Source organism: Medicago sativa, chromosome 8 (genome assembly GCF_051527215.1).
Source record: "Medicago sativa cultivar Bolivia chromosome 8, Bolivia_mono, whole genome shotgun sequence".
Lineage (NCBI taxonomy): Eukaryota > Viridiplantae > Streptophyta > Magnoliopsida > Fabales > Fabaceae > Medicago > Medicago sativa.
This window is the reverse complement of record NC_140756.1, coordinates 83,694,808-83,721,696: the sequence shown is the minus strand read 5'-3', so window position 1 is coordinate 83,721,696 and position 26,889 is coordinate 83,694,808. Positions and strand designations below refer to the sequence as shown.

Sequence of the window (26,889 nt, the reverse complement as noted above, 5' to 3'; positions counted from 1 at the left end):
TAAATATCTTTGAAATAAACAAGAGACTATTATTTTTCAATAAAACTATATGTTTGTCATTGTCTTTACCAAAAACCGGATAAATAGAAAAATATACGGGACAAGTTTTTATCAAGAGAAGGAAATACAAGACTTGGGTTGGGGGCCAACGACGACCCAAGAACCACAAAAGCAAAACCCAACAATTCAAGACAAAAATGATAATAAAAGAGAAACGAGACCTAAACAACCATTACCACGTACAATCTAGCGAACCCACGTAGGGAGCGACAATCCAACGTTTGTACGCAACACGAGAAACGACCCAAGTTCCAACAACTATCTTCAAAGTATCGAGAAGATCATAAACGCCCTTTTGAGTCAAAACAATCAATTACGAACCGAATCCATAAAGTCGCAGTGGTCTTGAAACTTCGGTCGTAGTCTAGATCAAGGGATGAACAACGACATAAATCAACCACTCGTCCACCAACGATGCAAGAAGCAACCACGACAGATACAATATTGTAGGTATGATGAACGACTACTACCGTCAACACGGAGCATCTACGCACCTAGCCATTTCGACTAACATCGGGATAAAACCAGGTCATGTTGAATCAAAATATACATCCAACGAGAACAACGCCGAACTAAAGAACCCATACCTTGATCCGGAAAACGAGATTCATGATTTTCGTACAAAATCACAAGAGCGAAACAAAGTTACCAACCATCTTCATTTCCACGAAACAAAACAAAAACAAACACACAACAAGACTGCGAAAGGACAGCCGTTGCGGCGCTTCATCGACGATGAACTGAAACCCATAAATATATTTTTCATTTATACGTAAAAACACGGGACATATATTTACCACCGATAAACATAAAAAACATGTGACACATATTTGTCATCATTGCGGCAAAAAAATACTAACATTATTTTTAACAAAAAAATACGGCCATATTTAAAAATTCACGGCATAAATAATTTTCATTGATAATTGAAAAAAATAAAACAATTTAAGATTGAGAAAATATAGTCTATCACCCGTGCATTGCACGGGTCAACACACTAGTACCATATACATTTTTTCACTTGTTTTTATCGACTCAATGTCTATTAAGTCAGCACCTCAATCATAAAAATAAAGATGATCGTCAAAGACTACTTTTTAAAAGAGGACATTTGTCTTCATTACAATTTTAAGCATATTTTGAGTACCGGTCTACAAGAGACCACTTATAAAAATAGTCCATATTAAAATTTGCCATATTTTACAATACATGTAGCGCTATTAGTTTAAGTTCAAATGTGGTCCACTTTGTTATCTGAAGTAAAAAGAAAATAATATTTTGGGTTAAATAAATTTTTCATCTTTAAAAATAAATAAAAAATGTTTTCATCCTTACAAATTTTTTATGCAATCCTAATATTTTTGTGTTTGTAAAATTTATTGATTACAAGATTCAATTACAACGAAAATATTTTGATCGACTCATTCTCTAACTAATTTACAAGTGACACGACAAAGTAACGTGTCCTTCATGCATCTTTGATTGTTTGACTCATATGCACATGATAAACTCAAAAGAATCATACAACGAAACTTCCACGATGTTGCTACGTATCTTCCTTGAACCTTCACATCTATAACTTTCTTCTTCAACCTTAAATAAACCTTCCTCTTGTCACATACTATTATATATAGATTCCATTTCAGACAACTCTGTTCTATATTGAGATTTGCTTTCAAGATTTCTATAATAATTTCATCTTAATTAAGACAGTGTTTGTTTGTTGCTGAACTGAAAAAAATGCTTCCAGGAGTTGAATGTGCTAGAAGGAGACGGTTGTATAAAAGCAAAGATGAAAGTGATTCTACAAAACGTTCATTTTGTTTGTATACAAGAAACCTCAAATCCACAACTTCCTCACCCACAAGCTTTTTGAGGCAGAATCAGTACTCATACCCAGATGAGAAACTGGGAGGATCAGCTAGAGAAGCCAAAAGGAGATTAGATGAGAAGTTTACAGCAAGTATGAAGTCAGAAAACTACAAAAGAAGAAAAAGTCTTTTTTCGTGGCTTAATTTATTTTAATAACTTAGATCTTAGTTACTTTACTTGGTGTGTTTCTTTAGGATTGAAATTCAGTTTTATTTTTTGTAACAAGAGTTTCATTCAATATGTAATTGAAGACACATGCACCAATTGTAACCAAAGAAGATCCAAATACAATACACCATTTTATTCAAAACACTATGGTCTACACTTTGTTTTATTTAAAAGTATGGTCAAAGGTACTTGGTCATCCATCTTGCCTATTGATCGATTTTTATCTACAAATTTCGAATGGATTTTAGGTTATTGCCTCTTGAATCAGTCTCAGAAATGAAAACATTTGTTAGTTCGATCTTTAATATCATCAGATCTCAGCAACCTATAATCATCCAACAACTTGAACCGTTAATTTTTTAACATAATGTCAAAAAAATTGTGGACCTTTATCACGTCAAATGTGTAAACCTGGAACACATAGGAATAACCGTCTTTTAATTCAACCATGAAGAAAATTTCCAAACCTACGAAGAACCGTTAGTTTGCACACCCCGCACTAACCAAGCTTGTTTAAAGCTTGTTCTACTACTTGATTAGCATTGTAGTCCGCCGGATTTGGTTGGAATTTTTTTTTTTTTTTTTGAAAACGCGGTATCCGATCCAAGGATCGACTAATCCGAGGGGACCAATCCCACCGCCCACTTGCGGGGCCCCGTTTAAAGTCGAGCAAGCTTTACTTGGACTTAACCCACCGAAATTGGCACTGGGAGGAATCGAACCTCGCACCTTTGAAGGAACAAACTCCAAGATCTCAAGTCAACCCAAATGGGTTTGGTTGGAAAACTTATAATGTTTATCGACCACCACCCTTACAATGTTGAAATATGGTGCACAAGAATGAGTCGGTTTTCCAACCATGACAATGACTTCGTGGTAAGTGGTAACAATGTTTTTCTTACCGTGAAGACATTGTCACTTGTTGATTTTTTTATTTTTTTAATGAAAAGATGCAAAGAGCATCTGATCAAAATATATAAACCAAAATAGAAGTATAGAATAGAAAGGGGACTAGGCCAAGACCTTTTCAAAAGGTGATAAATCTAAAATAAGGCATTCCCAACCTATTACTAATGTACTCCCCTCTAAGAGAGGTAGGAACATTAGTAAACCAAGAACAATCTAAAGATGATAAGGTAAGACCAATGTTGGCCAAGCTATCAGCACACACGTTGCCTTCTTTGTATATATGTGAAACCAAAAAATTCATCCTATTAATAATACTTGTTGATTTAAAACAGTGAAAAACATATTTAATGGTTTGAAAGCTTGAATTCATTTCTGTTTTAGGCACCTTTTATCTTTTATTGAGAACTCTTTTTTACTAGCTCAGACTAAAACGATTACAACTAATTTTTTTAAAAGAAAATGTAAGTTAAGTATAAATTTAAAATGACAAAAGAAATATTTAAAATGACCATGAAGAGTAAATGACATGAAAGAAAATGACAATAATGATAAATTAAAGCTTTAAAATGACAAAGAAAATTAAATTGCAATGAAATTAAAATAATAATAAGATAAAGATAAAGGTGTAAAGGAGCAAAGAAATTGAAAGATAAGAAATAAAGATCGGATTTTGTAAAAAATAAAGATCGGATTGAATTGACTGAAATTGAAATGTTGCAGTTAGTGACCCATCGATTTGTTCATAGTTAAGATGTTTAGGTACAAATTGGCAAAATTACTCTCATCTCTCTCTCCTTTTTTTTTTTTTTTTTGTCTTGATTACTCTCATCTCTTAACTAATAACTTTGTTTTTATTTATTTTTCATTCGTTTCGTCCTTTGATCAATTAACGTGTGGATTATTTAGATTTAAATCTATAATTTTATTTTGATATGAACTCTTAGGGTTTAAATTTATTGTCCTTCACTCATGTTTTCATATAAAGTTTAGATATGAGTTTTAAAAATTCATATACAAACGGATAAAATGACTTAAAAAATAAATGACGAAATCTTTGTCCGAAATTAAGTTTAGGGATAATGAGTGTAATTTGCCAAAAAAAATCTTAGAAAAACTATTTTAATAAAAATACTTGTTAAATGAAGGAGAGATAATTGAGCAACTAAATTTATAATTTAATAATCAAATAATTAAACTCAAGTGGTTAATGAGCTTCAACGAATTCATTTTTAAAAGGAAAATGCTTTGTATCCCGACAATTGATTTCCCGAATCATCCCGATGGATTTGGCATCATAACAGCCCTTGGATTGCACGCTTATTCCTTAAAAAAAATAGATTAAAGGATTGGGTAAATTATCTACCCCACTACCCCGTTTTTGGTGGGCCGGCATGAATTGTGATTGGTTCAACAAAGCCTCAGGGACAAATTCTTGATAAAAAGGCTTCGGGACAAATAGCATTGCTGTTTTTAAAAAGTCGAGTTCGATTTTTAGGTGGGATAATTTTCTGTCAAACTATCGCTAAAAATAATTGAGATTTAATTGTCAATTTTTTTTTTTTTTGAGACCCACTATCTTTGTGTAAAAAATGAAAAGCCGCATGGAAGCGTCGGTTTGAGCACATGGCCACGATGGTGCATAAGCCTCAACGGCTAGTTTCCATAATCAAATGACCGTTTGAGCAATAATAACAACACACTCCCAAAAGTTTCAAAATCTCAAAAACACAACGAATTCAACATAGACAATATCATACATAATTTCTGATACAGTTTTTCATCTCCAATTTCATCAAACAACAATGGTGTACTCCAACTACACACCCACTTACTACTCAACTCTTCATGATTCAATCACCTCTTTCTGCAAAACCATTCTTCCTTTCAACTTCAAAAAACGTTCTTTACCTTCTGCAGAACATAGATTGTCTAAGCTTCAATCCGACAACATTAAATGGCAACAAGATTCTTTCCACCAAGTTTTGAACTTGATGGGTCTTCACAAAGAAGGAATTGTCGCTGAAACTGAAGTTAAAGCTTTCAAAACTCACTTGCTTGAGACCCTTATTTCTTCTCCTCCAGAACAAGAACACCCCATCATAATAAGAGACAAGCTTCTGTTTTTGCAGGTTAGTATCAATTTCAGTACCCTTTGAATTCATCATTGAACTATTAAACCATTTTTAACTTTTTGCTTATTGTTTTTGGTTTTTTATTTTTTGGACCTTATTAGGAACTACTTTATGCTAAGTGCATTTCTGAAGAAGATTACCATTCTTCTAAAAGGCCATTGGTGCAAAGGTTAGCAGTACAAGGAGCTAAGATTGATGCTAGAGATGTGATCGCAGGGAAATCGAAAGATGTAAAAGAGAATTCTGAAGAGGAGTGGTCTGTGATTGATTTGAAGGATGATAAGAGTTTGATGAACAAGGAGAATTTGAACTCTAAGGGAAAATCAAGTCATGGATCAGCTTTGAAACAGATTAAAGGAGCAGCTTCGGTTTTCGGGTTTGTTTCTTCTAACAAGCATGAAAAGAGCATATTTGATTCACCTCCTTTGCATAAACAACAAAGTGAAGGGAAAACTATTCTTATGGAGGAAAGTGAGCCTCCGAAACCAGCGAAGGAAAGCGGTGGTGGTTCAGCGAAGAGGAAACCATTTAGGGCTTTGTTTCATAAGGAGCAGAGAGAGGGAAATGGTGGTGGGTCTGAGGTAGAACAAAGAGGAGGGAAATCAGTGAAAAAACAATGGGGGTTTGATGGATTGAAGAAATGGAAGAGAAATGAATTGGATGATGATGAAACAGCTCCTTTGCCTTTGAATCAAAGATCTGATAGCGAGGCTTTCTCAGCTTCATCTCAGTCTTTTGCAAGAGCAGTTGGTGATGGGCCAGATACCAAGTTGATCAAGAAGAAGTTGCATTCTGATGGTTCCCCATCTGATTTTTTCATAGATAAGGTATTTTTTTTGTCCTTCCATTATGTTTCAATCTAGCATGAACTATCAATTTAGTCTTTGCTATATACATGTTGAAGAATACAAACTTTCATATAATTTTATGGATTAAATTTTGACATATTTCATAAACTTTAAGAACTAAATCGGATAGTTTATGGACTAAATTGATGATTTATTCTTATTCTCGTGCTTTGAGCTAATTTTGGACATATATATTAAACAATTTGTTTGTGATTTATTAATAGGTTTTGGGAAACAACATAAAGAAGGAGTTGTCAAGAATCCAGACAGAACTTAGCAGCACAAACCCAAATCTTAAATTTTTGTGAGTATTTTCTCATTAAAGTTCATTTGGAAAATCGATACTTAACGTTTTGCTTTGAAATGTAACATTTGCCGTGTGCAAACAGGAATGATCAGATGGAAGCAATTTCTACAAGAATTCCGGTGGATAAGTCTGATTTGAAAAACTACTTCCCTAAGTAAGTCAACTTTGGATTACTTAACATTGTACTCAACTTTTACGGTGTTGTTTCTTATCTTGTGTGTCTGATGTGTTGAAGGTCATGGTGTGACAAGTATGGTGATGTTGTGCTGGATGTGGTGAAAAAGGAATTCAAAAACCACGTTGAAGAAATGGAAAACAAGCGCAGCATTTCTAGAGAAAGACATTTGTCCGGCAACTCAAAGCGTTGGACAACATTTGATGATGATGAAAACGTTCATCCAAATCTTTTTGGTCGTCAAGATAATTCGGTTCGCAGTAGTAACATCAATCCATTTTCGCATGGTTATGCTGAGAGTACATGGAACTGATTAAGCTGAGGTTCTATATCAGCTTCTTCCTCTAAGAAACTAATTAAGCTGAGGTCTCTATCAGCTTCTTTCTCCAAGTAACATGCATGAATTTGTTCATACAAGCAAATGTTATTGTACTAGAGTATATTGTATTAGTAGTCAAGATTTTAATCTTTGAATCTATTTTTCAAACTCCTTTGAATGTGTTCAACCACTTGAACTGCCTCTTGAAACCTCACTGGAGTCTAGTAATACTGTCAAGACTTTAAAATGACCATAAATTTTTTTTAACTACTGTCTGAATTATCAATATAGTACTACTTTCATGATTTCAATATCAAACATAGTGTTATCAAGGATCGAATCATGAACTTCATATCACTTAACTACTTGGTTGGGGGTTCCGTTCCATTTATTGAAACATGTGATCTTTTTTTTTTTTTGAAGGATTGAAACATCTAATCATATTGTTTTTTTTAATAAATCTAACTAATCATATTGTTAATTGTCTTGTTGGGAATATAGAATATAAACTATACAAGGAAAAGGAATGTAAGAGACTCGCAAATTAGATATAAAATTTCAAAATCCACGTTAAAGAAATGGAAAACATGCACATTTATTTGCAAGAGAAAAACATTCCGGCAACACAGGGACTTTGGACAACATTTGATGACATTCATCCAAATCTTATTGTTCATCATGATAATTCAGTTCGCAGTCGTAACATCAAACCATTTTCCCGTGGCTATGCTGAGAGTACAACAACAACCAAACTTAATCTCACTAAATGAAGTCGGCACACTGCTCATCATGATAATTCAGTTCGCAGTCATAACATCAAACCATTTTCCCGTGGCTATGTTGAGGGTACAACGAAAACAACCAAACTTAATCCCACCAAATGAAGTCGGCACACCATAATACTCTATCATATATCATATTTCTATCCGACTATACCGAGAGTACATGGAACTAATTAAGCTGGGGTCGATCAGCTTCTTCCTAAAAGGAACCCCATCCTCGGAAATTTTTCTGATGTTGGCAAATGTTAGCTACACCATAGTAAGTAACATTAGTAGCCAAGATGTAATCCTCAAACTGAGTTTAACTATTTGACTACAAAAAAGATATTAACCACTGTCTGAATTATCAATAATGCTTTTATGACATCAATATTTTCCACGTCAAACATTTTGTTAAGTCGTCATTCCTACTTCAGTTTTCATAGGCATTTTCACATATATTTGACAATCTGTTTTAGGACACATGACATGAACCAATGTCAAATGTTAAGGAAGTCAATCAACCCTATAATTATAATAGTTCGCCTTATCTATTTGACTATTTCTCTCCTCTGTTAACACACACAAAAACAAGCAAACAAACAAAAAAAGATTATTAGGGAAAAATATGGGTCTGGATACTGCAGGGACATTGCCACAATACTAAAATGGAACCATCCTCTCAATGTGCGGTTGAGTAAGAGGAAACACAGATAATTTGTTTCACTCAAGTTCCATTACATCTTTCTTAGCCAAATTATAATGATTAATTTGTTAGGGGGAAATGGTAAATGTTGTTAGAAGAGATCTAGTCTTGAACCTTCTACATAGAACTTCTTTGGTGTCCCAATTCATATCACCTGACTACTCAATTCGAGGTTCCATTTCCTTTGTTGAACATCTAATCTTATCATATTGTTAATTAGCTTGTCGGGGATATAATAAACATGGAAAAAGGAATATGAGAAACCTCGCAAAATTCAGATATAAAATTTCACCTCCTTCATTAGCTATTTAGCAACTATCATTTGCCAAAGGGTCGGATGGATTCATCACTTATGGTTATTCAGCATACACTTCACATCAATTTAATCTTTCAAGATTTCTCATATCAATTAGTCTTTCAACTAATTTTAAAGTGAAATCAAGATGATCTGTCAAGTTCTCTGTGATTATCAAAATGAACCATTTTGATGATATTAATTTCTGGAGGAACAAATTGATGTGAAGTGTATATGTAAATATGTAAACGACGAAAATGGAAGTTTAACCTAAATTTGAACTATTTACATTCATATGTACAATATCACCGAGACTGCACTTCTGAGTCAGTTGACAACTCTGTTAACCCTCCACAAACATTGCTGCGACACAGAGGACATACACTGTAAAAGAGAGAAGTGGAAAAAAAAAGGGTTACTTATATGTTGGAAACAGTTAACTATGAAAAGAATGAGACAATATCTGGTTACCCATGTATTTCCTTCAGCCACTTATCGACACACAACATGTGATATTCATGCTTGCAAGGAAGAACTCGTATTTGGTCCCCATCTTCATACTCCGCCAGGCATATGTAACATCTACCAAATGATTATTAACTTTAATTTATTATATTGGAAGATACCAGAATTTTGAACTGCTAAATGAACAAAAAAAAAAAAAAAGTATAACTTTCATGTAAGCATTCAAGGGCAGCACAAAGTATCAAAACATCACTGGCATAGACAAACAAGAGCATTATTAAAAACTCAGCCACGACTACTGATCTAAGGAAATTTGTTTAGTTTGATGATGATGATGATACTAATAATAATAATATTAATTATAATAATTATAATAATTGTGATCAAAGAGCTTACTGTTCAGCATCACTGCCTCCATCAGCTGCATCAACCTTTTTGTGAAACTTCAGAGGGAAAGAGTCCACGACTGATTCAGGTGCAGGGAGTGAGGTGGATAGGGACTGGGATCCAGGTTGCCGATGGATTTCATCTAAAACCTGCGATGGAAAAATATGGTACTGAGAAAATTGGTTTTGGTCCACATACCAGACTTCTCATGGTCCCAATGGCAAGGTACAAAATCATTTTGGGCCAAACAATTATTTAGGTCTAATGAGGGACATTTCAGGTGACCAGAAAATAAAAGATTCGAAACAGTAATTAATAATGAATGATTCATCATGCAAACCACAGTTCTTTATGCACGAAACATCTGGGGCTAACATAACGAGTAATAATAGCACATGCCAACCAACATTTTGTGATGTAAGTTGACACTATCCTATCAATGGTATATCATAGTTAGATTTAACCAACTGACACTCATCAAGAACTGGGATTAAACTAAATTCTAAAAATTTAAAGCAATGAATTATAGATGCATGGAGTTTAAATTATGCAAGAAAAACAACATATGACAATTGAGACAAGGTTAAAACCTCAAAAAGAGCTTCAGCCAGCATGACTATTCTTGAAATACTTGATCGAGTGCTAGATTCCTCAGCCATTGGAAATGACTCGCACGAGCACATACCATCTGCATGGAGTCCTAATGGACATGAAGTGTTCAACCGACCAATCTCATCAAGGCCGCCACGAAGCCTTTCCCAGATCTGTATTAGTTAAGTAAACAACTTAAGTAGCATGCAAGGGATCACACACCCAGTTAAAAAATGAAGTACTAGTGACATACGCAACTTTCAAAAAAATACTTCAAATGTTCAGAATCACCTCAGATCTTGAGTTTCGCACTCTTTCATTCAATCTGTGAATTCTGCTGCCCCTATGTCCAGACGCACCCCCAACACCATAATTTGATAAATCCTCATCAAAATCAACATGCCACCGATCTTGAGATCCCAAATCATCAGCACCTCCAGAAGAGAAAACGATGGTTGGAGAATCACCAAGCCTTCTAGAACTGCGTTGTGAAAAAGCATCCCAAAATAATCTTCTACTATTCCTTCTGGCGTCATGATCATCGGCATCTGCATTGCTGCCAGACAAAATGTTGGAAGATATTGCGACCACATCAACCTGAAATAGACCATCATTTCCATGTACTATTTCCCGATTGGACACAAGAATACCTAAACCTGAAGGTAATGTTTCGTGACGAGTTCCATCTTCTGGCACTTGAGAAGCTGGTAGAGTATTAGAAGCTTGAGAAACAGGAATGGAAGAACTATGGACAGATATGCCTGCATCTGTGTTGATCTCAACAGAAATTTCACCAGAACTGGAATTTCCATACTCTTGAGAGATTGGGCTCCTTGGACGCGTGGTCTCATGAGATATTCGAGAGACGCCAGTAAGCACTGGATCATCAACATTATTGATTCTATGCTTGTTAGCAGAATCATTAACAGAGAGAGAGGCTGAATCTGAAGATTTCTGTTCAACAAATGAAGTACTAGCTGTGTTGTTACTATCACTATATGATTCAGGATGGCTATGACCAGCACTTACCTGATAAGGAGGGACCAGCTCCTTTTGTTCAGACAAGCAATTCCTCTGACTACTTGTAGCAACATTTCCAAAAGAACCTTCAACAGTAGCATTCTCGCGGAGCCCAGTTCCAGTATCGGTCGAGGTTGAACTTTCAGCTTGAGCACAACAACCAAATCTAGCTTCTTCTGCACTTGATAATGTCGACTCATTAGCGACTTTCTGAATTTCATCATCAAAATCTCTAGCTGGATCAACCTGAAGTTCTTCATATCGATGTCCTTCCATCTACAAAAAAAGTGTAGAGAAATATCACTTCCTTAATCAGCCAATCTCTGAATATCTATTTAACAACCATCCTCGAATTACTGCATGTCTGAGGGCATAAATTTACATGTCATAGTTATACACAACATTGCTAAATGGCAGCTATAGCACTATATCACAGTGGAATTTAAACGAAACGTTATTGTTCTGCGATACACTGTTTAGTACAGTATGTTGTCAAATAGATTGTGTGGTGGAATTTGATTAAACCGCTAATTTCCACTATCCGCAATTGAAAACATTTCTTGTACATTCTATTTACAAAAATAAAAAATAAAAAAAAATCAGATTATTAGATAAATAAATCAGGCAATCAACTATGTATCACCGACACACGTGCTTACATTCAATTATGTCAATCTTTTCAAATTACTACCAGTGACGACGTGTCAGTGTTTTTGTCTAGTGTTCGACACCAACACACGTGCTTACATTCAATTATGTCAATCTTTTCAAATTACTACCGGTGACGACGTGTCAGTGTTTTTGTGGGTGCTTCATAGGAAATCAACATCCCTCTAGAATTCAATGGAAAGTAAAGCAGTGCCACTACTTTCCAATGAATGAATAAACAATTAAAATAAACTTGTAACATAGTGAAATTTCAATTTATTAATATTTCTAACAAACAACAAGAATATCATTGGCATCATCAAATAACTTGATTGATTAAGCTCATATATGTCAGCAAATAGTATGAATCAAATGAAAAATTATCAGATTATAAAATCACCATCAACTATGATAATCACTACATGTGTTGTTTTGACCCTTTTCAATAAAAAGGGGATCGGATGAATGAACAGAGATTTAAAAAAAAAATGGAATAGTTTTGAATTGAAAAAGTGAAGGTGAATAGAAAAAAGAAAATGGGTACCTGAGAAATGGAGCGAGAGGTGGAAGAACCACAGAGAAAGGAAGAGAATCTGAAGCGATGGTTGTTGTTGACCCTTTGAGTAGAAGAAGAAGAAGAAGGGCGAGACCCAAGTCGACTAGAGGTGGAACCCATGTTAGAGAGGGAGAAATAGAGGGGGTGCAAAAAGTAAGTACTAGAGGGGTCAAAGAGAGAGAAAGATAAGAGGAAGAGGAAGTAATGAAGAAGAAGAAGAAGAAGAAGAAGAAGATGTCTATTGCTTATTGATTATTGCTTGATGAGTGATCAAAATGGAAAGCTGACCAACTTTGAGTTTTTTCTTCATTCACTCAATCAATTCTTTCCCAATTTTCTTATTTTACATCTAAATTTTCATTCTCCAATAAATGTCCACTTACTTTATATGTGTACTCTATTTTTTAAATGAAAAAGATAATAAAGATACTAAAAGAGATAAAGATGAATGTATACGACGTTAATTACGGTGTCTGAATTTTGATTTCATCTATTACAGCTTTTTCCTTACTAAGGCAATAACAAGCTGAAATACTTCAATTTGTTTTTCGTTAGAAAATTAACTTTTGCTTTTTTAAAATAACAAAACAAGTAGAAATACAAATCCCCTAAAAAAAAAAAGTAGAAATTGTCGAGTTTGATATTTGATAACCAAGCTTTTGACTTGTGCCCAAAAAAAGCAGAAATTGAGCTTAACATTTCTCATATCAGTCTTGATAATTTTGAAATTTGAATATGAGGTAAGTATAATTTCTTTATAAGTTATATTTTATCAACAAATAAGGAAAAGGAAAAAATTTAGGATATGTTTTTGAGGGAAAATTTTTAGTATATTTTATATTTTTAAACTAAATGTTGATATATTTATGGCATGTATTTATTCAACCAGATACTGCAATTGAATCACCAATTACCTTTGCATCAAAAAAGAAAATTACCAATTACTTTTTTCGGCAACATTCTATGAACACGTCCATTATTAAAATATATTCAATTTTTGAGATTTCTAAATGGTTTTATTTTTGACAAAATAAAAGATATTCATTCATTCAAATTGAAAGAGTACATCGATATAATGCAAATTTGCTAAAAACAAAAGGATGAATTCACGAACGAGCTCACGGCATCCATGTTAATAGCATAAAACGGCAAAATACAAATGCCTACACATATGACTATATTTAAATCTCCGGAATAATCATGTTTCGGATGCAACGTGGATGGCGCCAAAGTCATTGATTGGATCTGCACCTTGGATCGAAGGCGATCCGACAACTACGAAGCGATCAAATACATGGGAGAAACAAGAAAAACAAACAACGTCGCACAAAGACGACGAACAACCAACGTCGCACGACGACGACGAAATCACAAAATAAAACGAAATAGATGTGAAAATCACTTATTTCAATAAAAGGGAAATAGAAAAACGAGTTAGAGGGGTGATTTTGGGTCAAAAATTGACCCTAAATCACCCCTCTTTGGTGGATGAAGGAGAAGAAACTAGGGTTTTTGTGACGGCTCACAAGAGAGAGATTAACAATGATATTTATTTCTAAATGGTTATGGGTGAGATTATAAATGGTCATTCCAAAAAAGAAATGAGTTTATGAAACTTGAATTCGGGGCACCTGTGTATAGAAAATTCGGCTAGATTATGTGTCTCAAATGTTTCCTCAAAAAAAAAAAAGTAAAAGAAATAAATTGAATATAGAAAAAAATGCAATCATTTTAATCAAATTATTGATTTTTACTCATTTTTCGTCACGAGATTTAATGGCCGATTGAATTCACACACTTTAAGTAATTAATCTGGTCTATTGAAGGGTTTTACACATTTCATATTATATAATCCGAATATGTATCAACTTTTCTAGGATTTTCTTTGTCGAAGCGTGTAGAAATAAGATTTGAAGGAACCAAGAAAATTTGTAAGGTATTTTTTTTTTAGTTTTTATGAGATTCGGATTATACAATCCGAAATATGGTAAAAATAGTTCGGATTATATAATTCAAACGAGGTAAAATAAGAAATTCAAGTCCACACATCATAGTTCAATTTGTTAAAAAATGTCAAAATTGTTAGATCGGACGTTATGATCGGAGTTCGGACCCAACATTTACTTATGTGCGTGAATATATAATGTCTTTGTAAGAGCGAGTGTTATTTGTAGCGACAAATAGCATCCCGAGAGATTCAAGAAAGCCGCTCGGCCAATTAAATTTCTAGAATTTCCACAATTCATGGAAGTGGAGTGATTTATTTTTCAACACTTATCAAAAACCTGGGCAAAAAAACATTCGCGATGCCGTTGTGATATTTTATTTCGCGAGCTTCGGCATTCTCTCGGCTTTGTAATTTCATCTATTTACAAAAAGAAATTAAAAAAAAAATCGAAGAGTGTGCAAAAAACTAATAACGTGAGAAAAGAAATTCTCAAAAGAAAGCCACGTAAAGGAATTTGTGAGTCACTACGATTAGAGAAAATACGCAGCCATGCGGTCAAATAAACATGTGCCATCCGATCCATTCTAAGGTTGAAATCTAATACTCGCTAGTTTCCCATCACAAGGACAAAGCACGGGAATGTAAAAAGTGAAAAGACGCTTTCATTGTTCGTCCCTATGCTTCGCTTAAATCGATTCTTTTGTTCCAATTTTGTTCCAATGAAGATGTTGATGTTCTCTTGTCAATTCATTCCAATGGAGGTGATTGACAATTCATACCAACACTAACGAATTCCGAGTTCATGCCAATTTACTCCATGTCATATTCGATTCATGTCGACACCGAAGCGGACACACCTCCACATGTTGCCTCAACCGCAACACACCGCACCACTACATTTTGAAGGTGAGAAAAACACAAGAAGGGGGTTGAATTGTGTTTTGAAAAATTCTTCGTTTCTCCTAAAAGCTGAACACACCGATCGAAGCTAAGTGAGACGGCTTCGAAGTGATGATCGAATCTAAATGCGGCGGAATAAAAAACGAGAGAGAGAAGAAGAACGACACAAAGCAATTATCTTGGTTCCTTCCACAATCCGGAAGTAGTCCGGTCCCCTTGCACTTCCAAGGAGATTTCACTAAGAGTAATATCTCGATTACAATTGCTCTAGCACACAAGCAAGAGACTTCCTTTGCTCAAGCACACAAGCTAGAGACTTCCTTTGCTCAAGCACACAAGCTAGAGACTTCCTTTGCTCAAGAACACAATCAAGAGACTTCTGCTCAAGCACAACCGCAAGAGACTTCCTAACTAAACAAAATTACAGAAAATTGTTTAAGGTTGAACACTTGATATACAATCGAGGTGCTCACAATATAAATCGGATACGGACTCAATGGACTTAAGAATTTCTAAGATATGACTTTGAGACACGAAATTCTAAGTGAATGCGAACAATTTCAGCGAGAGGTTTGGCACTTGTAAAAATGTTGTGAGTCTTTCGTTCGGCGTTCTTGCATTACCAAAACTCTAAGTCTTCACTCCTTTATATAGAGGTGTGAAAGAGACGTTGTGAAATTGCCGGCACACCAAAGAGTCGTTGTTGAAGCTTGATCTTTCACCAATGATATTTTGCTCGATTTGGTTGTTGTCCTATGAAGAACAAATTTGAAATCCATTCCTTATCCAAAGGAACATCTATGCGGCGAAGCCGTATTCGAAGCCGTTTTCTTGTCTTGTAGCGTGGACACAAAACGAGTAGTGGAGAAGGTGATTGTACGGTTCGTACAATAGTACAATGTCAACGCTTTCGTCCAAATTGCAAGCACATGCCTTCAAACACCTTTGAAATGACCGTTGCAAAGTTCCACTAATTTTCTCGTGTTTTCGAGTCCAATAGACGGCTTTTGCGGTGTAGATTCTTCAATCTTTGAATCTTCTCGCAAATCCGGTTGATCTTCGGCTTACGGTGAAATGACTTCGATGAGGCGGCTGCGATGATGCGGCTTCGATGGTGCGGCTTCGATGATGCGGCTTCGATAATGTGGCTTCGGACCTCTTGTCTTCGGGAGCGCTATTTCTTCAGAGCGCGTTTTACTATCTTCGGGAGCAGCTTGACTTCGGGAGCGCTTTTTACTATCTTCGGGAGCGCTTTCCACTTTCGGGAGCGTATTGCCTTCGGAATCGTCTAAGCTTCATTTTCATTTGCTCTTTATTTGCTCATTCAGAACCAATTAATGATGTAACTTTTTAACTATGGTCATGTACACTTGAACAAATATTAGCTAGTCCAATTTACAATTTTTAATACCTTGTTATCATCAAAACTCTTTGAGGTTCATTGTTAAACACATTTTGTTCCAACAATCTCCCCTTTTTGATGATGACAAACAATAGTATTTAAAATTGGTCAATTGTTGTTAATCTAATTAACGAGTTGACTTTGGGGTTTCGAGGTTTGTAAGCTCGAGTCTGAGGTTTGTAAGCTCTAACTCCCCGAGTGCGATAGTCTTTAAGGTGAGGTTTGTAAGCTCCCCTATGTTCTATCCAGGTTAATTAAATTCATTTTTCGCACAATAATATCGAGCAAAAAAAATTGAAAGAATTGACTTATAGATAAGAAGAATGGTTCAATTAATTTTATTTGAAATTTGATACTTCACCCTTTTTGATACACCCTTTTAAAGGTAAAACAAAAGGATAGAAATTTTTCAAAATTTTCAAATATTATTAATGGGGCTCGCAGCCTTTAAATACTATCACATCTACTCCCCCTTTTGTCATTAGCAAAAAGACATAAACAAGAAGAAGAGATGAGAAAAACATAAGATTAAAGGTTCAGAGCATAATTCAAATTATTTTAAAGCATATTAACCATCTCCAAAGATTAAATAACAAGCATAGCAAGCATTATTATCAAAGCAAATAATAACACACAAGCCTAAAGAGACAAAAAAATAAGCTAAAAGTGTGCAACTATGGGTTTGGCTTATTTCTCTAAAATCTTCTTCGAAGCTCTTGAACATCGGCATACTTCTTGTCCATATCTTTTACGTAGTTGTCTTCTCGATCTTGGCTTCTTGCATATCGGCTTCCAATTTTGATATCTTCAGCCTTCTGCTCTAGTAGCTCGTTTCAAGCTTGTCATTTTCTTCTTTGAGCACCTTGTTCTCTGAGCTAGAGCCGGGTTAGGTGCATCAATCTTCTCCGGGATCTCGAAGGAATAATCGGATGCGGCTCCTTAGGCGGAATCCATCGGGTTCTTTGCCTCGATGCCGAGTGGATTCTTCACCCAAGTACCAAGAACTTCAACATCTCCGGTATTCTCTTCTATTCCATTCAACCAATCTTCCGGCTTCTCGCTTGGCTTGCTCTTGAGCCTCAATGCGGGAATCATGCAAAGCCGAAATCGGGTTGACGACCCTTTCTTTTATCCTTCTCCATTGCTTCGATAGCTAACTTGATGACCCGGGTCATTTCTTCCCGCTATCGGTCCGAGAACTTCGTAAGCAATATCTTCCCACACATCTTTTAGTACTTGAGAATCCAGGGTAAATGGTGGGAGGTGAAGGTTGTTTAGAGGGTTTTGGAGGGGCTAAGTGTATAATGGGTAGATTTGATGATGATTGGTCATTTTTAGTTAAGGATTGGCTAGTTGATGGTTGGTCGGGAGTGGGGTCAACTACCATATCGAGAGGCATGATCATTTTGATCATCCTCGTAGTCCGTGTCCATATCACATACACCGGTATGATGGGTGATCTTGATAACTTGTCTTGGTGAAGGAGTTATGGAAGCAGGGTTTGGCTCGGGAACAATGTGTTCGGGAGCGGCGGTTTCGAGTTCGGGTTCGGGAATGGGTTTAGCAACCGGTTGTTCGGGAATAATATGTTCGGGAGCGGTAGTTTCGAGTTCGAGTTCGGGAATGGGTTTAGCAATCGGTTGTTCGGGAACAATATGTTCGGGAACGGTCTTTTGAGGAGTGACTTGTTCGGAGCAGATGGTTCGGGAACAATTGGGGGTGATGAAGTTGTAGGGGGTGAAAAGGCTTTTTCTCGGTGAAGGTTTTTGTTGTGGGGGGTCTTCGAAACAACTTTATCGAAGCCGGCTGCAGAGTTGTCTCGAGGCTTTTTCGAGGTTGAGTTAAAGCCGGATTGGGGTAGTTCACCTAGATAATGACTTTCTAGGTGATCTAAAAGAGAAGTGTCTTCGAAGGAATAGAGGATGTGGTACAAGATGTGTGAGAAACTTGAGGTACCTTAGATAACATTGCAGAGTTATCTATCGCTTCGAAGTTCCAAGATTCGAACTTGCTCTACATTTTCGGCATCGGCTTCATCCACGATTAGCATCCTTTCTCCTTCCTCTTCTCTTCCAAGTTCTTTCAAGGCTTTCACTTCTCGCCTATTAGCTAAAAAGTCATCGAATGTTCCTTGGCCATTCTCTTCATGACCGGAGTCACTTGAACCATAGAGCTTTTCATATCAAGTGGCGCCTTCTTTCTTTTCGGCTTAGGCTCGCCTCTTCTTTCTCTATCTCCTCCCAAGCTTCTTCCAACCTTTCTTTATGACAAACGGTTTCGGCTTTCCCTCTCTTTCTCTTAGCAACCTTCTCGTTGCTTGCCCTTATCGCAGCCGCTTCGATGCGGTAGCACTCTTAGCCTTCTTCACTTTAGCAGAACGGCTTCCTCCCCGAGTGCTTGCATCTTCTTCCAGGACATACTCGGCTACTAATTTTGCCAAGGTTTTAGAATTACTTTCCTCAAAGATTGAAGGAAAGTTCCCGATAATCTCGGTTTCTTCGTGGTCATCTCCAACCACTTTTCATTCTCGGGAGCTTTCTTGATAAACTTCATAGAGAATAAGCTCCTGCTACTAATAGTCCTTTCGAAGTAGATACTTCAAAACATTTATCGAAGCACTCCTTGTATTTCTCAAGAAGTTCGGCACTCTTCCTTGATGAAAGATCTCGTACAATAATCTTCCATAAGGTACTTGTTTTCTTCCTTTAGTAGTGCCTTCATTTATAGCCCGGCAGAGATGATCCATTACATATCTTGGGAAGTTTATCTTTTCCAAATTGGTCATGAAGTAAATTGCTAGCTTCGTTGGTTGTTGGGTTGATCGAGACCCACTGCTCTTTGAAAGAAGCAATCGTTGCCGAATTTCACCAACATTCTGTTGTGAATCTCCATTTCGAAGGCTTAGCATCTTTGTTTCCACCCGAGAAGAGTGTTGTAGTAGCTTTGCGAGGGACATCTTCCTTCTTGACTATTTCTTGAAACCTTCCTTCGCATTCATTCTACAAGCTTTAGCTATAACGCCCTCGGTGATGGTTATAGGAATGCCCATCACTTCAGACCTTATTTCTAAGCTATCAAATGATGTAGGATTCATATTCATGGTCATTTTCCCTTTCTTTGACCCGGCTTGTTTGCTTACAACTTTTGCGGGCTTTTCATTGTATACTTCGGCTTTTAACCAAAAGTCCTTGACCAAGTTCACATATGTTGGCCCATTTAGCATCTTGAAATACTCGTACGGCTTCGAGTTTCTATCAATCCTTCCATGTTCACTTTGTACTTCTTAAGTGAAGCGAAGTCCACCTATGATTCTACTTGAACCGTTAAGGATTTCCATGGAATATCCATAGTCTTGTTTGTAGACGGACCCGGATACAGTGCGCTTTGCATGTTTGAGGTAGATTCAGAAACTTTTGAGCTTGATGATGCCATTTTGAGGATGATTGAAGAAGATTTAGAGAATATAGGGTTCTAAGGTTTTTGCGCTTACTTCGCAAAAGATTTGAGAGCAAAATGTGTTTGTTGTGAGTGAGTAGTGTGTGAATTGAAAAAGTGTTTAAGAGTAAAAACGTTTGCAATTCAAAAGAGACAAACAAACATAACATTAATGACAAATTGGGGGCGCGTGAAAAGTACTTTCAAAGCTATTAAATCATCATTGCCCTTTTTGTTATACACCAACACATACAAAGCCACGTAAGAAATTCACAGAGTAACTACCAAGTTAGTGGGCCGAAGTTACTTTTAAAAAGTAACTCCCAACGTTTCCACTAATTCAACTATTCGAAGCAATAAATCCGGCTTACGGACTTCGGATCTTGACGTCATCATCGAAGCGAGTTTTCCTCGGAACCTCAATACTGAGCTTCGATGGACTACCGCTTCGAACTAACTTCGAAACCTAAAATCCTATTCAGAGCAAGCAAACTTTAATCGGACACGTAGTGCATGTTCAAATTTTTCTTTATAAAATCAAATCTTTCAACAAGTTAAAGGCTTAGTAAATATATCGGCCCATTGATTTTCGGTATCAATGAATTGTATATCTAAAATTCCTTTTTGAACATAATCTCGATAAAATGGTGTTTGATTTCAATGTGCTTGGCTCTTGAATGCAAAATTGGATTTTTAGACAAACAAATAGCGACGATATTATCACAATAAATGGGAATACCGTTAGCAATTATCCGATAGTCTTCCAACCGATGTTTCATCCAAAGTAGTTGTGTACAACAACTTGCGGTGAAATGTATTCTCGCTTCGCCGTAGACATAGCAATAGTTGTTTGTCTTTTGCTAGCCCGGGATATAAGATTATCACCCGAAATTGACAATTGCCACTTTGGTTGACTTTCTTTCAATCCTATCACCAAGATAATCGGCATCACGGAATCCAATTAGCTTATAATCTAAGGATTTCCTATAAAGGAGTCCAAGATTAGTTGTTCCTTTCAAATACCCGAAGATTCTCTTGACGAGCGGTCATATGAGATTCTCTAGGATCTGATTGGAATCTTGCACACAAGCATACACTTGAATAAAATATCCGGCCTAGATGCGGTAAGGTATAACAAAGAACCAATCATACCTCTATACGGCTTCGATCTACTTTAGCTCCTTCATCTTCTTTGCTTAAGGTGCACGTAGGGTGCATTGGAGTGTTCATCACTTTACAATCTTCAAGTTTGAACTTCTTCGAAGCTCCTTTGTGTACTTTGATTGATGAACATAGACTCCATCTTTGCATTGATTGATTTGAATGCCAAGGAAGAACTTCAGCTCTCCCATCATGCTCATTTCGAATTCATCCCGCATCAACTTAGAGAATTCCTTGCAAAGAGATGCATTAGTAGAACCAAATATTATATCATCAACATATATTTGCACAACAAGAATATATTTCCCAAGGGTCCTTCGAAGAGTGTTGTATCAACTCTGTCCTCTTTTAAAATCATTCTTGATTAAGAAATTACTTAGTCTATCATACCAAGCTCGGGAGCTTGTTTCAAGCCATATAGTGATTTCTTCGGTTTAAAAACATGGTCGGGATATTTAATATCCTCAAATCCAGGAGGTTGCTTGACATACATTTCTTCTTCTATGACACCATTTAGAAATGCACTCTTGACATCCATCTGATATAATATTATGCCATGATTAGCTGCATAGGAAAGAAGTAACACGATTGCTTCCAATCTTGCAACCGGAGCAAATGTTTAAGTGTAATCAATGCCTTCTTGTTGACTATACCCTTGTGCAACAAGCCCGGCTTTGTTTCTTGTTATTTCACCTTGCTCATTCGGCTTGTTTACGAATACCCATTTTGTTCCAATAATGTTCTTGTGCCGAGGTTTGGGTACCGGATCCCACACATCATTTCTTTGAAATTGATTCAACTCTTCTTGCATAGCTAGGATCCATCCATCATCCGAGAGTGCTTCATCAACCGTTGTAGGTTCGGTCATTGAGATTAGTCCAATCATTAACTCTACTTGTACGAAATGTGATCTTGTTCTTCTTGGACTATCTTTATTTCCAATGATTAGCTCCTCGGGATGTGAAGACTTATGTTTGAATATGTTTACGGGAGGATCTCGCTTGATGTGAGCCATCTTGTGCTTCATCGAAGCGGTTTCATCTTGCGCTTCGATGTGGGTTCGGCTCTGGACCATCTTCGGATTGACTATCTGTTCGGAGTTGGAGTAACTTCGGGAACTGTATCTCTCGCAACACTTTCATCTTGCTTTGAAGTTTTATCTTCAAGCTCTTTGTCATCAAATCGACGTGCATAGATTCTTCAACACAGAGTGTCTCGAATTATACACTCGTATGCCTTTGACCTTTCGGAGTAACCTAAAAGATTCCTCTTTGGGCCTTGGCATCAAATTTCTTTAGGTAGAGCTTGTTGTTCGGAATGTAACATGTACATCCAAATTGATGAAAGTAAGAGATATTTGGTTTTCTTCCTTTAAAGAGTTCATATGCAATTTTCTCCAAAATAGGTCTAATATAGATCTGTTTTGAACATAACATCTTGTATTCATCGCTTCGCCAAAAAATGTTTAGCCAAATTGTTTTCATGGATCATGGTTACGGCCATTTCTTGTAAAGTTCTATTCTTTCTCTCTACAACCCCATTTTGTTGTGGAGTTCTAGGAGAAGAGAATTCATGAATGATTCCATGTTTTTCACAAAAAGCTTCAAATGGCTCATTTTCAAATTCTCCACCATGATCACTTCGATTTTCAAAATTTTTGACTCTTTTTCGAGTTTGAATTTGTGTGCGAAGTTACCTTGAATACCTCATATGCATAATCCTTACTTTTCGGGAATTTCACCCAAGTCCATCTCCGTAATCATCAACAATGACTAATCCATATTTACTTCCATATAACGATGCGGTACTCACTTTGGTCCAAATAAATCAATATGGAGTAATTCTAAAGGTCTTGAGGTTGAAACAATGTCTTTGGTTTTAAAAGATGTTTTCACAATTTTCCCTCTCGACATGCACCACAGAGTGCATTCGAATGATAGTCAATGTCGGTAGCCCTTTCACAAGTTGTAACTTACTAAGCTTAGAGATTAACCTCCGGTTAGCATGTCCCAACCTTCTGTGCCACATCCATTTCTTATCATTCACCGATAGTAGGCAAATCACTTTACGATCGGCCGGTTCGGAAAAATTGATTTTATAGACATTGTCAACTCTCTTTCCCTTGAACACAATGGATTTGTCTTCCTTGTTGATTCTTGTACAGTTGGGTTTTTCAAAAAGCACATCATAACCATTATCACAAAATTGACTAATGCTCAAAAGGTTATGTTCAAGACCATCTACCAACCATACATTATTAATTGAGGTAGAGGAATTACCAATAGTTCATGTACCTATGATCTTGCCTCGTCCGGTTTCCTCCAAACTTCACATTTCCTCCCTCTTTCATTGTTAGGCTGAGGAACATGGACTTGTCTCCGTCATGTGTCTTGAGCAACCGCCATTGTCTAGGTACCATGATCTTTGCTTTGGCAATCGCTCTTAGACATACTGCATCATTGACATTTTTAGATTTAGGTACCCATTGTCCTATGGGTCCCGAAAGGTTAGTACTTAAGGTTTTACTCTTCACTTCTTGTACCTTGTCTTGTGAGTTGGGTTGCTTCGATTAACCATCACCTTAGGTTTTGGTACTTCGAAGCGAAGAATCGTCTTCTTCGAAACTTAGACTTGAACCCCGGATTTTGGTTTCACCGGACTCGAGGAATAGGTTACGATCTTTTCGGGATCCTAACCTTTGAAGTCTTGGAATCGGATTTCGATCATAGCCTTTGACTTAGAGTTCTTTGGCTTTGAAGTAATCTTAGCCTTAGAACTAGAAGCTTCGAGTTACGATTGAACAACGGTTTCCAACTCGGCCCCTTCGGTACAAAGAAGGTTTTCAGACCTTCCTTGATGCATTCACAACAAGATTTTAGATTGGTTTTCTCAAGTTTCACTTACGGAAAACCAATTCCTCTGCCATTGTTCTTGTAAATGCTATAAATCATAGAAGCTACTCGCTTCGTCAATGCCGTATATAATAAAATCTTCAAGAGCAATTTCATGGTTACTTAAAGGTTTTTCATTACACTTTTCTTGTAGCTTCGACATAAGAACCCGAGCCGATCTTCATATGTTTTACACATGAAGTCAAAGCCCCTAAGTCCTTGTTGAGAAGCTTTCGGATCCAATAGAGTTGATTTCTGCCGTTGTACCAAATCAGCATATTTTTCTTTTAAATCCTTCAACTCATTGGTTCTTACTTCAAAATGTGTAAGAAGTTCTTTAAGTGACTCAACAAGTTCATCTCTCGGGAATTTTGGAATATACCTCGTTTTCATCTTCGAGTTTGAATCGATCCAGCCTTCCGAAGTTGCCGTTGCTACCAACCCAACAGCTACCTTTGCATCTTCATCGGCTTCCTCTTTATCGGATCCGGATTCACTACCCAAATCATCCCAGAGTTGCCATTAAACTCTGCTTAATCTGCTTCTTGAATTTGCTTGGTTTGAATGTAGACCTCTTTGACTTGTCCTTTGACTTTTCTCTTTGAAGATCCCGGCTTCTTACGGTTGAAGCATCCCTTCGATATTCTTTCCTTGAGCTTCGGAGTTACCCCTTCGGCGAGAAACTTTCGTTCTTCTTGGCCGGATATTGAAGTCTGTTTGAGAGCATGGCCATTTCGGCGGCATACGGTTCGAATCCGAACTTGGTTGTTCTTCCTCTTCGAGATTCAACCACTTTGAGAGCTTTTGATGACTTGCCTTTGGATGAAAGAGCTATTGATTTACTCTTCTTAGTAGACTCATGTTCATTAAGACTTAACTCATGAACTTTGAGAGAACTAACAAGATCTTCGACACTTAAAGTGTTTAAATCTTTAGCTTCCTCAATGGCGGTCACCTTTGGTCTCCATCTGGCAGGTAAGCTTCGAGTATTTTGCTTACATGATCGGAAGCAACATAGCTCTTCTTTAGAATTTGTAGCCCGAAACTAAGGTTTGAAACCTTGAGTACATCTCCTCAATAGTTTCATCATCCTTCATCTTGAATAACTCATACCGATGTACAAGCGGGGAGAGCCTTTGCTTCTTTGACCTTCTTGCTCCCTTCATAATTTGAACAGAGAGAAGCAAACATAGCTTTCGCAGTGGATTTGTCACTCATCTTCATGTATTCGCTTTGGGTATGGCGGTGACAAGGGCTCCTCGATAATATGATGCTTCTTGTAGAGTTTCCTCGGTTACGGAGTATGTTTCTTTCTATCCACGGCAGCTCCTTCTTCATCAAGGACTAAATCACCAACACCATCTTCCGAATATCCCATAATTCTTCATCTAGGCTCATGATGTAATCGTAAAAGTTGGTCTTCCACCAAGAGAATTCTTCAAAGATCTCCATTGAATTTTGGAATCTTTCCAACACCGGATTTCTTACTATCACTATAATCATGTGAGACATTTTTATAGCTAGTATCGGTAGGAGGAGGAGTAGACATGTTTTTCTCGGATCTTTGATCGTTGCACTTTGTTAAGTGTTACACAACGAGACCAAGGCTCTAGATACCAATTGAAGGTGAGAAAAACACAAGAAGGGGGTTGAATTGTGTTTTGAAAAATTCTTCGTTTCTCCTAAAAGCCGAACACAACCGATCGAAGCTAAGTGAGACGGCTTTCGAAGTGATGATCGAATCTAAATGCGGCGGAATAAAAAACGAGAGAGAGAGAAGAAGAACGACACAAAGCAATTATACCGGTTCCTTCCACAATCCGGAAGTAGTCCGGTCCCCTTGCACTTCCAAGGAGATTTCACTAAGAGTAATATCGATTACAATTGCTCAAGCACACAAGCAAGAGACTTCCTTTGCTCAAGCACACAAGCTAGATACTTCCTTTGCTCAAGCACACAAGCTAGAGACTTCCTTTGCTCAAGAACACAATCAAGAGACTTCTGCTCAAGCACAACCGCAAGAGACTTCCTAACTAAACAAAATTACACGAGAAAATTGTTTAAGGTTGAACACTTGATATACAATCAGAGGTGCTCACAATATAAATCAGATACGAGACTCAATGGACTTACGAATTTCTAAGATATGACTTTGAGACACGAAATTCTAAGTGAATGCAGAACAATTTCGGCGAGAGGTTTGGCACTTGTAAAAATGTTGTGAGTCTTTCGTTCAGCGTTCTTGCATTACCAAAACTCTAAGTCTTCACTCCTTTATATAGAGGTGTGAAAGAGACGTTGTGAAATTGCCAAGACACCAAAGAGTCGTTGTTGAAGCTTGATCTTTCACCAATGATATTTTGCTCGATTTGGTTGTTGTCCTATGAAGAACAAATTTGAAATCCATTCCTTATCCAAAGGAACATCTATGCAGCGAAGCCGTATTCCGAAGCCGTTTTCTTGTCTTGTAGCGTGGACACAAAACGAGTAGTGGAGAAGGTGGTTGTACGATTCGTACAATAGTACAATGTCAACGCTTTCGTCCAAATTGCAAGCACATGCCTTCAAACACCTTTGAAATGACCGTTGCAAAGTTCCACTAATTTTCTGTCGTGTTTTCGAGTCCAATAGACAACTTTTGCGGTGTAGATTCTTCAATCTTTGAATCTTCTCGCAAATCTAGTTGATCTTCGGCTTACGGTGAAATGACTTCGATGAGGCAGCTTCATCGATGATGCGGCTTCGATGAAGCGGCTTACGCGGCTTCGATGGTGCGGCTTCGATGATGCAGCTTCGATAATGTGGCTTACGGACCTCTTGTCTTCGGGAGCACTATTTCTTCGGGAGCGCGTTTTACTATCTTCGGGAGCGGCTTGACTTCGGGAGCGCTTTTACTATCTTCGGGAGCGGCTTGACTTCGGGAGCGCTTTCCA

The 26,889-nt window shown here is 37.0% G+C and overlaps 3 protein-coding genes across 3 annotated transcripts; 2 read left to right on the top strand and 1 right to left on the bottom strand.

The window, feature by feature from the left end:
* The first annotated feature begins 1,686 nt into the window (after positions 1 to 1,686).
* On the top strand, positions 1,687 to 2,242 carry LOC146902379 (uncharacterized). The gene has a single exon (XM_085739191.1). It carries the CDS (start codon positions 1,801 to 1,803, stop codon positions 2,083 to 2,085), a length of 285 nt encoding a protein of 94 aa, XP_085595317.1. The 5' UTR covers positions 1,687 to 1,800; the 3' UTR covers positions 2,086 to 2,242.
* A 2,488-nt stretch (positions 2,243 to 4,730) lies between these two features.
* Positions 4,731 to 6,958, top strand: LOC146902378 (uncharacterized). Its single transcript, XM_085739189.1, has 5 exons — positions 4,731 to 5,138; positions 5,243 to 5,968; positions 6,214 to 6,293; positions 6,379 to 6,450; positions 6,532 to 6,958. The coding sequence occupies exons 1-5, from the start codon at positions 4,812 to 4,814 to the stop codon at positions 6,782 to 6,784; spliced, it is 1,458 nt and encodes a 485-aa protein (XP_085595315.1). The 5' UTR covers positions 4,731 to 4,811; the 3' UTR covers positions 6,785 to 6,958.
* A 1,572-nt stretch (positions 6,959 to 8,530) lies between these two features.
* Positions 8,531 to 12,577, bottom strand: LOC146902377 (uncharacterized). Its single transcript, XM_085739188.1, has 6 exons — positions 12,208 to 12,577; positions 10,287 to 11,291; positions 9,995 to 10,168; positions 9,414 to 9,553; positions 9,024 to 9,134; positions 8,531 to 8,936 (listed from the first exon to the last, which is right to left on the bottom strand). Exons 1-6 carry the CDS (start codon positions 12,337 to 12,339, stop codon positions 8,858 to 8,860), a joined length of 1,641 nt encoding a protein of 546 aa, XP_085595314.1. The 5' UTR covers positions 12,340 to 12,577; the 3' UTR covers positions 8,531 to 8,857.
* Between the last annotated feature and the right edge of the window lie 14,312 nt (positions 12,578 to 26,889).